The 14,461-nt window shown below is 40.0% G+C and overlaps 1 protein-coding gene across 2 annotated transcripts in view; it reads right to left on the bottom strand.

The window, feature by feature from the left end:
* Window positions 1-14,461, bottom strand: part of zfr (zinc finger RNA binding protein) — a 19,437-nt gene continuing 4,976 nt past the window's right edge. Inside the window, exons 6-20 of one of the 2 annotated variants that reach the window (XM_079606463.1) lie at window positions 13,663-13,901; window positions 12,870-13,070; window positions 10,636-10,936; window positions 10,342-10,535; window positions 10,114-10,233; window positions 9,836-9,981; window positions 9,597-9,759; window positions 7,848-8,059; window positions 7,610-7,760; window positions 7,190-7,331; window positions 4,540-4,637; window positions 3,595-3,690; window positions 2,127-2,238; window positions 1,818-1,915; window positions 1-1,685 (exon numbers count right to left, since the gene is read on the bottom strand). In XM_079606463.1, the coding sequence (XP_079462589.1) occupies window positions 1,503-1,685; window positions 1,818-1,915; window positions 2,127-2,238; window positions 3,595-3,690; window positions 4,540-4,637; window positions 7,190-7,331; window positions 7,610-7,760; window positions 7,848-8,059; window positions 9,597-9,759; window positions 9,836-9,981; window positions 10,114-10,233; window positions 10,342-10,535; window positions 10,636-10,936; window positions 12,870-13,070; window positions 13,663-13,901 (2,456 nt within the window). In that variant the 3' untranslated portion in view covers window positions 1-1,502. The remainder of the gene's footprint in view (window positions 1,686-1,817; window positions 1,916-2,126; window positions 2,239-3,594; window positions 3,691-4,539; window positions 4,638-7,189; window positions 7,332-7,609; window positions 7,761-7,847; window positions 8,060-9,596; window positions 9,760-9,835; window positions 9,982-10,113; window positions 10,234-10,341; window positions 10,536-10,635; window positions 10,937-12,869; window positions 13,071-13,662; window positions 13,902-14,461) is intronic. The other variant, XR_013796809.1, reaches the window with a different exon arrangement.

Raw genomic sequence — 14,461 nt, forward strand, 5'->3', positions numbered from 1 at the left:
TAGATTTGAATCCTTTAATCTGTGAGTTACACATACTGAAATATCAAAGCAAACGAAACCAATAAAGATAACCCAAACTAAACCTTCTGGTTGAAGATGATTACATGTATTTCAGTTATATTTAATAGAATGTATAATCGTAATTTCAGAAATGTCTTTATTATAAGCTTTGTAGTAGTACCTTGACAGTGAATGACAAGCATCAAAGGTTAAATCTACATCAATCTGCAGTTACAACACAGATATTTCACTTTTGTTCCTCCCATCAACAAACTTGAACCAGAAATCAAAATTAACAGCAAGCAACTACACATCTATAAACCAGTAAAACAAAATCCATAAAACCAAAACATAAAAAAAAAAACATTCCTGTGCTTTAAAACCATACAGGCATTTGTTTTGAAGATCTATTGCAAGATTAGATACAGGCTTTTTAAATGATCATATATTAGAGATCATACAGTTATATGATCACATTTACAGATACATTTAGGGTTTACAATATTATGAACACAAAACACACGCAGACCTGGGTCAATTACAAGATCTATAGGAAAACAAACACATATGTCTTGACCTTAAAACACTCCAAATGATCACCGTTTGAATACTTCCGTGTGAATAACGAATCTGAAATGGGCCTGTAACTTAAGATTCCTTTCATTTACAATTGGTAGATACTTCTGGTATTTGGCCCAGGTCTGATTTCAACGGTTGGTGTCTTGAGAAATGTGAGCTACACCACAGAGGCACAGCTATCAGCAAACTTACAGCCTAACTTTGGGACAAGTGCAGCTTTACATCACTTGCAAGCATATAGAAGGAATGAGGTCCTAGAGAGGTTTCAATGATATTAGTTAGCCAATGACAAATTTACAAATGGTTAAAAGCCAACCCAGCCTTCAGAATGCACTAGCAATGGAAAATACATGCTTGTATAAATCCACGTCCAGTCAAAGTTATCACATTCATCACAACAGGACGAACCCGTTGCATAAATCAACCATCTTATCTTTGATCTTGCGTTTTTAAGAGGAATGTCTCTAAACAAAATAAATTACGAAAACACCTAAACAATTTATTGCAATGCCAAGGAAGCCATTGTCAAAGTTACTTTACGTGTGTAACTGGAAGGATAAGATGGACTTTAAAGAATCTGTTCCACATGGACATAAGTGCGCAGCTCAAACGTCTAGAAATGCCTAGTCTGAAACTCACAAGAGATCCAAATATGGGGAGCATGAACTTAGGCTCAACTTTTCTAGATTGTGCGCATCTCCAATCTTTAAACCAAGACACCAGACTAAACTGAGATGGGCTAGAGTGTCAAGGAAATAAAGCCTGGCATTTCCCCAAGTGGCCAAAATCAGATCTTTACTAGTTCTTAAAAATATATAATCGGCATGCACAGAGATCAACAGAAGTTGCTTTTTGTATACCATGAATAAACAGAATTTGAAACGGGTGCAGGGTCAACAGGGCTAGTTGTACTGTAGTGTACTTCAGAACCCCTCGTAGTCCTTCTTGTCCTTCTTTCCTTCTGCTTCAAATCCATCAGTGCCATCACTGTTATCGCGACGCCTCTTGCGGTTATTTCGTACGTTGAAGCGCGAGTTCATCTGGGGCAGGGGGTCCATACCCAGAACCTTGTGAATCTGACGGAACGCCAGCAGCCTCAAGGCAAACTGTGGAGAAAGCGGCTGGTCAATACACAAACTGACCATAACAGCATGCATAATACAACAATTGTCAAAATACAATTTTAATTTTCAATGCATGATGAAAATATTCTTCAAAGCAGTTACTGTGTACTCCACCTGAGCGCTTGACGTTATGTCCTCTCTCTGCTGCTCTTCCATGCTAGCCAGTGTATCTGTTGGATTCTTCTCACAGGGGTCTATCAATCCTGGAGCACCTGCATTACAAGGAAAGGCATAGAAGCCAGAGAGGATGTTAAATTAAGCACCTAGATTCTCAAGTTGAATTTTTATGCAACAACAAGTTGTCAGTAAATTAATGCATTCCACATTTTTATTTTATGAAAAAAAAAAAACTGATTGCATAAAATTACTTAAATTTTCTGATTATCAGCAAACGCTACAGATATTATCAGAGGGCCCTCTTACCAGACAGCAGAATGCCTGAGGAAATACATTCAAAGACTCGTCGCAGAGCATCTCCAGGGCTCATTGGTCCAGAGGCACTGCTGATGGCCTTCTCCACCAGCAACTCCATAGCCTTGGAAAAGTCAACAGTCACTTAATAGAAACCACAACATCAAACACTTGCTCTTAAAATGGCACATTACGCAGTTTACTCATAAGAGGAAGACAGGAGGATGATAAAACTAAGTAGGACTGAAAAGCAGCATTATGCTTTTACAACCTTTATAGCAGGGGTGGCAAACGTCAGTCCCGCAGAGTTTTGCTCCAACCCTGATAAAAGTTCACCTGCCCGAGTATTCTAGTATCCCTCAGACTTCAGATTAGCTCGTTGAGGTGTTTGATTAGGGCTCGAGCAAAACTCTGCAGGACTGTGGCTCTATAGCAACAGTCTGACCCTGGATTTCCACCAACTGCAGAACGGCTGCGGATCGGCTCCGCTGCGTGTCGGCTCCGTGCTCCGCTGTCCTTCAATACTCACCAGGTCCGGATTTGATGCGGAACGGCTGCGGCCTTGACTAACAGCGGAAGTCACGGGGACCCAGGATGTTCATGTATGATCGCGCAAATAACCTGTCCCGCACAAACTGCCGTGCTGAATTGCTGCGGCACCTGGCAAAAATAGAAGCTCTGCGTATCTGCTCCGGAGGGCTGCGGATCGCCGGAGCTGGTACTGAGTCAGAACGCAGCCGTTCCGCAGTCAGTGAACATACACAGATTGACTAACTGTAAACCTATTGACTCAGTTGGTGGAAATTGGGGATTAAATTACAAGTAACAAAGCTAAATTTGTTACTTGCTAAATTACAAGTAACAAAGCTACACCAAGGACAGTATAAAGGAGGGAATGAAATGGGGGAGAAACAATCCCTTAAAATATTCAGAACTTATCATGGTGGTTGTAGGAAAGGCATCATACTACATTAGGATAGCTTTACAAGCTTTCTTTTCAGTAACGTATGAAATTGTGAGTAATGTAGACAGGAACTGTAATTGAATCTTCTCAAGTCAACTGCAGATCTATGCATTGTGTTAATGCCAGCTAAACAGGAGTCAACAGCAACTTAGCATTGAGATATGCAATGCCCATCACTGGAAAAACTACACCATTTTAAAAACAGCTGCGGTCATGTTAAAGTGTGGTCACATTTGTCATTAAAATTTACAATATGAATTCACACAATCAGGATTTTTTTGCATGAGGGTGAAAGATTACCCCCTGCAGATGAACTGGTTCAAGTTGGTCACATGGAGTCACAGACCTGCTTGGTTTGAAAGGGACTCGTTACTACACTATTGACAATAAAAAAAAAAAAATAGAAAAAAAATAACAAATGTGACCACACTTTTAAGCGTCTACGCCCCAACAGTATGTATGAACAGAGGAAAATGTGCAAAAGGTCAATGGCCAGGTACTTCGGTCTATACTCACCCAGCTAGGAAAGGCAGACCAGGTGGGTACTCGCTGACACAGGTCACGCAGTATTCGAATGACAATGACACATGACTGGAGCCCATTAGCCCTAGCCTTCAGTGCAGTGAAGTGAAGTCAAGATTAGTTAATGCACAAGAGTAAAGACATACAACATGGAAGAGTTCAGATAGAGGTGCAACACTACTGTTCACAATGGAAGCTTTTAACTGGTTTAAAAATAGCTGGACCAATTGACTTTTTTTAAGCTGCCATTCCCAGCAGTATTTTACCTCACCATTAGTACAAGAGTTCAAAGTTTGCAAGATTCACTTGGAATGACTCCTTGGTAATCTTGTAAACCTTGACCTCAATTGTCATACTTCACAAACATATACTTTCATTTTTTACAAAAGATCAGTTTGCAAGAGTAGTTGCATAGGAACTGAAGCAGTCAAGGAAATCTGCTTTACTTTGCCTGTGTATTTGCGGAGATGGCAACAACACAGTAAACTAATCAGATATTCCTTTCCTCTCAATCCCTATTCCCAAGAAAAACAAAAACAAAAAACTAAAAGAAAGAAGAAAAAAATAAATAAAATCACAAAAAACAAATGCTCAACATGAAAGCTCTTATCGATGACACTTTATGCAAAGGTATTCTGCAGCCTTATGGAATCATTTTACATGCTTAGTATTTAATATAGGATTTATGAATAAATTAAATGTATGCAAGGATGCTTAATTTGTTAGGACCAAATCAGCTCATATATACAAAAACAAAATGGAAAAGATGTAGTATAATCACCAAATTTTATACTGCATCCTTGTATCACTTTTCCTCCCCCAAAAAAATAAACTTTGAAGTTTAAAATTTAAAAACAAAAAAGACTAAACTTAAATGAACAAATAAAAAGGAATACATCTCATAAGGCTACAAGAAGAAAGTAAAATGATGTTCCGAACCTGGAACCACTTAGCGTGGCGTAGGGCAGCCAGAGCGTCAAGGCATTTTTGCCTGTCCAAGACGTCCGCTGGGTCTTTCACCATACTCGAGGTTACATCTAAAAATGGATCGAATTGTCAAATGGTGGTGAGGAATGGGTGTTTGACCAGGTCAGAGAGACTGCCAAGAACACATTGCCACACATACCAGTCTGTTCCTGATCACATATCTTTCAAAATGTAAAAACCTGTATGTTATTTCACATTTCACCCCATATGCAGAATATTTCAGATCTTTTCCACAACAATATGGATCAGCTACTCTTGCTATTGGGTGCACTTCTATTTAGTCTGATGTGGTGCTGAAAGAAACAGGATAAGGACAGATGAGTCCTGAATTATAAATGTCTTTTTCAGGGATATGGGGGACGACGACGACACTAGAGAATGTGGCATAGTGATGTAGGATTTCATAAATAGAATTATTATTTTTGGTACTTTGCATATAGCGAGCATATATAAATCTCAATATAAAAATCACTTAATAAAGACCAAATCAGTTTTGGCTCGTCAAATCAATGCTCTGCAATCCACCATTTGAAATTGAGGGGAATATGACAATGCATGTTTCAAATGCTAAAATATAGTGGACTAGCTTAGCAGAAGTCATACTGACTCAAGCCGTAATTGCTACTAATTGCATATTCACACATTACAACATCCATCTTATTTAATTTTACATCATATCACAGGTTTACAAACATTAATTTGGAAAACTCTTCAATTGTGCCATTTTCCCTTACTACGTACCATCCTGTTTATTCCTTATAGGAGAAAAACTTTAGGGTACATTAATTTGTTACTTTTTAATGCTAATAAAATCCAAAAATTGGTTGCTCTAGTATCAGGTGTTGCATGTGGAATTTTAAACCACAAGTCCAATTTGAATGCATTTAGCAAGTGTACAATTCCCTCATCATCTTGAACTTTAGCCTCAATTGTTCAGTCAGCTGGTTATTCTCTTTTCCTATGGGCAACAACAAATTGTGGATTCAATGTCTACATAAAGTTTGAGGTATTACATGTTCTGAAAAATACTTTGAGGATTCCATTGAAAAACCATCGCTGTTCTGATCCAGAAACATTGGAAAGTTAATGGGCTACAAATGGTACCCGATGTGTAAATCATGATGATGTAAATCAGGGGTATCAAGGGAGATGTGTAATGTTAACAGCTGATGAGTATTTGTAGCAACCCACTACAGTAACATGGCAATGGTAGGTGTGGCAAAGTGTTTGAAGGTATTCAGGAGGGGGACCTTGGTCAAAAATCCTTCCGGAGCTGGTAGACGTAGCCTCAGATGGGAGACAATTTGCTGAAAATGCAAGGAGGCTTTGGGCTGGACTTGAAAAGCTTTGTATACATGAAGGCAGCAATGCGTGCTGGCAAGAAAATATGAAGCTCCCAGCAAGAGGATTAGGACATCACTGCATGCATACCTGTCATTATAGGGTTTGGAGAACCCCCATTTCTCAATTTATACTAAAGGCTGTAAAACCCCAGGTCCAACCAAAGATTCCTCGATCAAAGCCTTCTTCCCAAAAGCTGACTGATACTCCCCTAAGGAGCCAAAGAGGAATGGTGACATGGCCACAAAGCCTGCATTTAAGACTTTCAGCGACTTCTTACCATCTAATACTCTTCGTTGTAAGGATATAAAAGACAAACGGGTTATTGGTGGTTACTCTATTACTTGAGGAAATGTGGCGTTTTGTTGTTTAAATCATACTCTTTTTTTTCATCTAAAAAGGAGGAATTAAAGTAACACCTGTTTGAAAGCCAAATTTTGCCACTTATCAAGCTCTATATTTGGATTGCTTCTCTCAGGGGAGCACTTTCATTTTGGAACAGGGGACCTTATAAAATGGTGAACATTTTCACCACCAGACGAAAATAAGATTTGTTTCCTGTGGGGACATGGTAGACATTCCATTTCTATTCAGGAACTAAATCAGGAATTAAGTTTTGTTTGCACAGAATACTACCCCTGAACAAACTCTATGACCCCCTGAGAAAGAAAAGGATTTTGCATAGGACACAATCCCCTTGAACACAGGAAACAAAAATGAATCTTACCCGGGACTAACTAGACTTACACAATGCAAACACTTATCATGCTTGTTTTGGGTAGAGCTTCAAGAGCACTGGAAAAGGTGTTACAAAGAGAGGACCCGGAGCACTACTGCCGGCATCGGAGATGGTTGGGTAAAACCTGGCAGTGTTGAACTCGGCTCTAAAGCAATTTGAAGCCACTTGAACGGGCTTCAATCCTGTTATAGTATGAACATTACAGGCTTCAAATGAAATAAAGTATAAATAAAGGGAGAAAGAGGCACTTTACCTCAATGTCTTAACTTTTAAAGGAAAACTGTAGGTCGCTTCTGTACGGCCAAGATCAAGCACATACCAGGTTTAATATTTACTACTTTAAACCTATTTTTTATTTTTATTAAATGCTCCCAAGTCCAAAAGGTGCAAACAATTGTGCCATTATTAACATCTACTTCCATCTCCTCAGTGCCAACAGATGGGCTCTTTAGGTTGTCAAAATCAGCATAAAAATATTAATCTGATAGGTAGTCGGTTAATGTGAGCAACGTCTTTTCCAACCTCCATCCCGGGGGTTCTCCTCTCGGATGACGGGTGAGGTGAGGGTGATGGTCACTTGCATCTTGGACTCCGTGCAGGAGGTAAGGATAATGGCAGCCTCTTGAACGGAGCCTTTTACCTCATATTTCTCCGGTGTTACGATCTGACAAACACATGGGTTAGCAGTGTTGAAAAAGTCACAACCATCCATTTAAGATTGGGCAAACCTTGACCCACAGTAACAGGTGGTGCAGTTACTCAACATCCTTAAAGGGTTAGTTCAAAATCTTAATTTGTGTTCCGAAGATGAACAAAGACCTTACGGGTTTGGAACGCCATGAGGGTGAGTATTTTTGAGTGAACTATCCTTTAAAGCATTCGAAATCAATATTGCAGGTAAAAATCTAATATTTAGCGGTTTACATTGCATTGAGCCAGTACCGTGAGCTGTTTGGGGAGATGTTCCACAATGCGTGTGAGCAGATTCTTGGTTGGCTTCTCAGAGCAAAGGAGGACCAGGTTGACGTGCGTGTCTCCTCGCAGAAGCAGCCCCTTGGCAAGAACACCTACACGCATCACTCCTTTCAGCACCCTGCAATGCACAAGAGGTCATGTATAGCTTTGGACTTCTTCCCCCCCCCTCTATGCTTTAAGAACCATTAGAGCACTCTTCTCCTACCGGTCTTTGGGAGGCTCTTTCTTTTCTTTGTCCTCTTCGTTGCCCTTCACAGTTGTATCTTGGTCAGTAATGATGTCAGAGACTAGCTTAAGTGCTCGCTCAGTGATTGATACGATCTTCTGGATGGCCTGGAGCTCATCCTCAGATGGGTAAATAGCTGCATGTTTGGTCATCACATAACGATCATCCGAAGAATCAGGGCGACGTGGAGGCTGCAAAAAAAAACACGATGTTATAAACCAAATAAGTTGAGATGACATTTCAATAATAGATATGCTAGCAAAATCTGATGATTCTCTCTTAAAAAACAACAAAATATGCTACAAAACTAAATTCTACTTCAAAATTGATATGCTTGTAAAAAATTAAGCTGTTTAATGCAACTTATTTTAGCCAAGAACTTCCTCATTTTTGATAGGAAAGAGCCATTTGACCATATGGGTTGTTCAACCAACCATCCGTTTGTGCAAAAAAAAAAAAAAAAAAACTCATTTAGCAGTCCTTTTAAGAAATTTGTGGAAATCTGTGTAAACCTTTATTGCACCCAACTAAACTCACAGGATCCTTCAGAAATCAATTCTAACATGCTGATTTGGTGCTTAAGAAACTACTTATTCTTAATCTTATCAATTTTATAAAGTTTTTCTGCTCAATATTTGTGGAAAATAAGTTTTTCCTAGATTTCTTTACAGAGAAATACTAAACCATTACATTTCTGCTCAAAGTAGAACAACGTTAGCAATGTCACACAATATTCTTGAAACCATTTTCTGTTGCCACCTCCCTCTCCATAACCATTCAAATTAGGGATGGGAAGATTACCGGTTTCACGATAAAATGTACTGACGGTTACTAGTATTATCGTCTAAAAATGTATTATCATTAAAACAGTGTTTGATTATCGCGATTTTAATATCTCACTGTAAATCCTGTCCAGCCAGCAACAGTCCGACGCAGGCGCAGCGCGCAATGTTTTTTATTCGAGAAGGAATGGAATGGCGGATGGCAGTGACTGTGCTAGTTGAGGATGGTCACCCTGTCTGCAGAACAGGGTGTCGCTGCAACAAAAAGTCGATGCAAACACTTCAAATCTGCCGAGTCATCTTGTGTGACCATCACACACTGTTGTATAGCGAACGCAAGGCAAGTTAACTTTGACCTCAATACCAAAACTACGTCTGTGAAATAATTAAGTGCAAAATGTTGTTTTGAGTTGAAATATTTTATCTCACTCACTTGAAATAAACGTGATCTTCCACGAAAAGTTTGCAGCAAGTGGCTTTGAACCAAAGAACCAAATAAGCAAGTTAAAGCAAGACTACTATTAAGAGTGACATTTAATGGATAATGTATAGATTCATTGCAAGTTACACTTATTAGACCAATTTTTACGGGGATATATTGAATTGAGATTAATGTTTTAAATCTTACCCGTTTATAAATCGATTTCGTTCAGCGTACAAAACAACCGTCCAGACAAGATGATCACAATATTACTCAAACAATATATTTGAATGAAACGAGAGGGCGCGTCCGTTGACACATGGATGTGCACTGTGTTATAACAGTGCCCTAAACTTGATAAATTTGAAGCCTCCTGGCTGAATAAAAGTTAATTCCCTTTAAAAAAAATATTGCATATCTTGCACCTTGTAGGTACAATATATATATATATTGTGCATCTCAAACACAAGCCATGTTTTGGCAAATCCAGCACATTTTATCTCCATAGCAGTTTACAGGACTTACCACTGGTCCTTGTGGTTGAGGAATGGGCATCCCAGGCCTCACTCCAAGAAGACCAGGAGGTCCAGGTGGACCCTGTGGATAACCTCCATCAGGCATTCTGCGCCTTTCATCCCAGTGGTGCTCTTCCTCCATACGCCGCCAATACATGTCCTCTTCATAGCGCCTGAGGACAAAGACTATTTAGGACCTCTTAAAATTCTCAAATGTAGATACTGACATTAGAGGGGGAAGCATCACACCTCATCTCCATCCTCCAGCGCTCCTCTTCTTCACGTCTTCTCCAATACTCTTCCTTTTGCATCTGCTTCCTCATCTTTTCCTCTTGGATCTTCCTGGCTCGGATGCTAGGTTTCACTTCCACCTGGAGATCTGGGTTCACCTTTTTCTACAATGGTAAAACAAAACAAAAATTTCAGCTACACTGAAATATCACAACAACTTAGATTTTTCTGCATTAATCAAAAGGATAACTGCAAACACCCCCCCCCCCCCCCCCCCAAAAAAAACACCCACTAACCTTATACTGCAGTCGATGTCTCCTTCCTTTTAAATGCATTTCCTTGGCATTTGGGTCATTAAAACTGCATTCACACAGTTTGCAGTGGAACCGGATAACCTTTCCTTCATCGTTCCTTACCTAAAAAAAAAAAAAACCCACACCTTTATTTTTTGCACTTGGCTACATGACTTATAATAATATCCTTCTATGTGGAAATGAAAGTAATTAAGGAAAAGTTCCTGATACCTCCTCTACATAGTCATGTCCGACGGGCTGAACATCACTCTGCAGGGCTGCAAGTGCTGACTGAGGTGACAGAGGGTCAAGCATTTCATTCTTTCCATCCGGTGGTGGTGCAGACACAGCGGACTGTGCGGTTTTAGCTGCCTCAATCTTGGATTCATCATTTTTAACAGCAGTGGTCTGTAATTTGTTTCCACCTGTTTTGTTCATGCAAAGAAAATATTATAATTAATAAATTACTACAAAAAAAAAAGAAATTCCATAGGATCGGTGAAAGAACATTTGTTCAAGACATACCAACAAAGTTGATCTTGGGTGTGTTGACCTTCTTGACAGAGGTGCTGTTGGCCGAGACACTGTTGAGCACTGGACTCTTGCCCTGTGCAGCTGAAGCCATGTTGTTGACCATGCTGCCAGATTTTAAGTAAGAGGCAGAAACAGAGGAAGCAGAGATGTTGGACGACGTGCTTGTGGAGCTGTTGATGTTGGAGCTTGTAGTCTTATTGGGAGCTGCGGTACTGGAGGTAGAGGACTGGGAAACAACACTGGGCTCAGTGGATGGTATTGGCTTTCCCAGCTTGGTATGCAATTTCACAACCTATAGAAACAGAATGCAATTAGATATTAGGCAGATTTAACAAACATTCCACCCACTTTTTTAAAGAATCCAGTACTATGAAGATTTTTACTCAATACAAGCATACTAGATTATGTAATGCCAAGTTGTAATAACGCACCATTATTCCCCTTCAAAAAAAACTGTTGTATAATGTAACTGTTAAACTCCCTAATGCAGCGTTGACACCAAACGCGAATGGCGTGAGTGATTTCCATGTTAATGTAAAGATGCGTTTACACGCGTCTGGAGGTCTTGCGGCGCGAATGAGGCGTTTAGCATGGCGGACGCAAATTCGTCTCGTTCACGCAAACGAGGCGAATTGAGCATCTGGCGCGAGTGATTTTATTTTGGTGCTTTTTGTGCATTCACGCATTTGACGCCCGAGTTAAATCTGAACTTTGGCATCAGTTCGCGCCGCGTTAACCAATCAGGAGCCTGCTTGCAGCGGTCACGTGGTGAAGTGACGTGATTACGAGGGAGACCTGCTTTTCAGTTTATAATGTTATTTTATATGTTTGGCCTCAAATTATTTTGTAATATGACTAAATACCTGGTGTGGTTCTAATGTACAACAAAGCAAATCTTTTATCACATAAAAACTAGATTTCAATATGAGCTATTTATTCCATATCTAAATCTAGATTATATGTAACATTATTATTCTAATGTAAAGACAACCAACATACTTTAGCGTATAAGAACATAGTTTGTGTCTGGACAGTGTTGTGTGAGAGAGAAGAAAAAGAAGAAAAAAAACAACATGACAATTTAATTACTTTGAGGCTGGCTCCATTTATCCAAACAAAAATAAATTATAGATTAGGTAGGTGAGGGTGATCCTCGCTCCGTTGCGGGACAACAGGTCATCAAACTAGGCGCGGGACAGACGGAAGTACCACTGAAAGCGGCCGTCATCCAGCCGCAGCTCCTGGAGCAAATGGTGAACCCAAGTACGGGACGATGACCACTACGCCGCTGTTCTGCTCTCCACAGCAAATACTGAGTGGTAACTCGAATACTCGATCAACATCTTGCAAACAGACAACCGTCTAGCACTTGCCCCTCCCACAACAAGCGGATTTGGCCTCAGACGCGGGTCAATTTTGCTTCAAAGGCTTGCTTTTTACGCGTGTCCTTTTTGCTTTGGACGCGCGAATGGATTCAAAATGTTCAAGCATCCAACTAGACGCGATAGACGTGATTTTGATGCTCTATTCGCGTTTGGTGCGAACTAGAGGATGGATACCCGACCAGAGCTCGACGGGAGCCGCCGGTACCCAACGGGCCGGGCCGGGTTCGGACAGATATTTAGAAATTATGTTTAGGTTCGGGTCAGGCTCGGTCACATCAGCGCGATAAGGCATTGAACATTTTAAATTTAAAAAAGCTTTTTATGTAGGTAGCCAATGTGCCTGATGCTTTCACTTGATGCAAACGATTGTTTTTGTGATTAAAATACATGTAAAATATTACCATAACATCTGTCTTCCTGTGTGCGGACATTTGTTTATGTAGCCGTGACAACGAAACACGTGCATAATGTGCGCACGCCTGTGTTAAGAGCCCTTGTTGCTCCGCGCGCTGATGCGCTCATCCGGTTGACATTTCCGATTGCCTTCCTACATACAGTTGCTTAATAAAAGCGGGCTTTCCACACAAACAAACGTAAAATTGTCATTAGTATGAAAAAAAAAAAAGGGATTTTAACTGCCGGTCTCGGACATAAATATCTTTATGCCTGTCGGGTTCGGTTACTGCTCTGTTGGACGCGGGCCGGGCGCACTAGTGTGAACACACAGTAAGAGGCCCTCACTACAACGGAGCCAGAAATATACTTGTTCAAAAACAGTGCTGCCAAAAAAAGGCTAAAAGCAGATTATTATTTGCTGAAATCAGAAAGTGAGTCATGTACCTTCTGGTGTTTGGCTCCTCTGATGTGTGCGGCATAGGCATCTGCCCCAGTACAGGACACATCACAGAGCTCACAGCGTAGTTGATTCTGTGTGCCGCGGGCAGAGCTCCCGCCTCCACTGCTGCTACTGCTGCTCTGCGATACTTTCAGCGCGGCTTCTTTCTTTTTGTGCTTCTGACCCTCCAGATGTTCCTTATAGGTCTGAAAAATAGGCGATAAGACATACAGTAGGGGCCACAATTCATGCAAGTTTATCGGACCTTTTGTTATGAGTGGTGAGGTTCTCACCTACTACAAACACTATACAAAACAGATTGTTTCAAAGCAGATTTACAAAGCGCTATAAATAAAAGGGGACTTGACCTAATCATATGAAATACGCTCCTGTTTTCATATGACCATATGAACTTCCCCTCCAGAGCTGCTCGGAGTTCACTCCACAAGCATTTAATTTAAAAAACTTGGGAGGAAAAATTGTGATTCCTTAACCGCTTCATTATAATTATTACTTGTGATAATTAATACATGTTTCCTTTTAGAAGTACACAGGTGCTGTGTAGTTTGACAAAAACAACAACGATTAACTTAGTACACCTGCAAGTACTTTTGAAAACTCAATGCAATAAACTAGAAAAAGACAGTTTGTGCTTTTGATGACTGAAGGAAAATTAAATTTGAAAATGGGTCAATAAATGGAAAAACAGAATTAAGGGGGGAAAACAACTTAAGGCACTTCCACATGATACACAAGCTCAAACAGCAATAAATTAATTCATTAATTATAATAAAATACCTGCGGTCCAGCACAACTGATCTTGCAGACGTCACAGTAGTGTATCTGTGGTGGTTTAGGGGGCTGTTTCGGCTTGAGTGTTTTGTTCTGGAAGGGAGTTTTCTTTGTAAAAGTGCTGCCGGTCCATGCTGCAGTGGCTGCTGCAGCGACGGCCGCCTGTTTCTGCTGCTGTTGCTGCTGTTGATAGTAGGAGGAAGCAGCCGAATACACTGCAGCTTCATAGCCAGAGTATGATGTTCCTGAATATACAAAGAGTAACAATTATTGGCCACAGCAAAACTGGAGATAAACAGGATTGCAATGCAATTTTGAAATTTAAATCTATAAAACTGGTAGCGCATGACACTAGCAATACCAAGTTCATGGGTTTGGGGTTTATGCAGAATTAAAACATACGGACAGGGTGTGGAGGGAAGCCTAGTCAATGAACGCAACTCAAAATTAGGCTGGAATCAAATTTAGGAGTATAGGCTAACTGGAGACCAAGATTTATGAAAAATTACTTATGCTTAGATCACTTTAGAGTGTACTAGAAGGCATTTCACTTCATTCAATTGGATTTTAATCAAGCCATTATTTTTTATTTTCTCTATTTCCACCATTTTGACGATTACTGACAAATGCCTTGGCAATAAACAGACTTAACTTACAGAAGTTATTTGAAGTTTGCAAGGCTCCAGATTACAAATAAAAATACTGCCCTCAAATGTTAATGTCAAAATAATTCAAAAGCAAAAGGATTAAAATATATATATATATATATATATATATATATATATATATATATATATATATATGG

The sequence above is a fragment of the Phoxinus phoxinus genome, assembly GCF_949152265.1.
Source record: "Phoxinus phoxinus genome assembly, chromosome: 3".
Classification (NCBI taxonomy): Eukaryota; Metazoa; Chordata; class Actinopteri; order Cypriniformes; family Leuciscidae; genus Phoxinus; species Phoxinus phoxinus.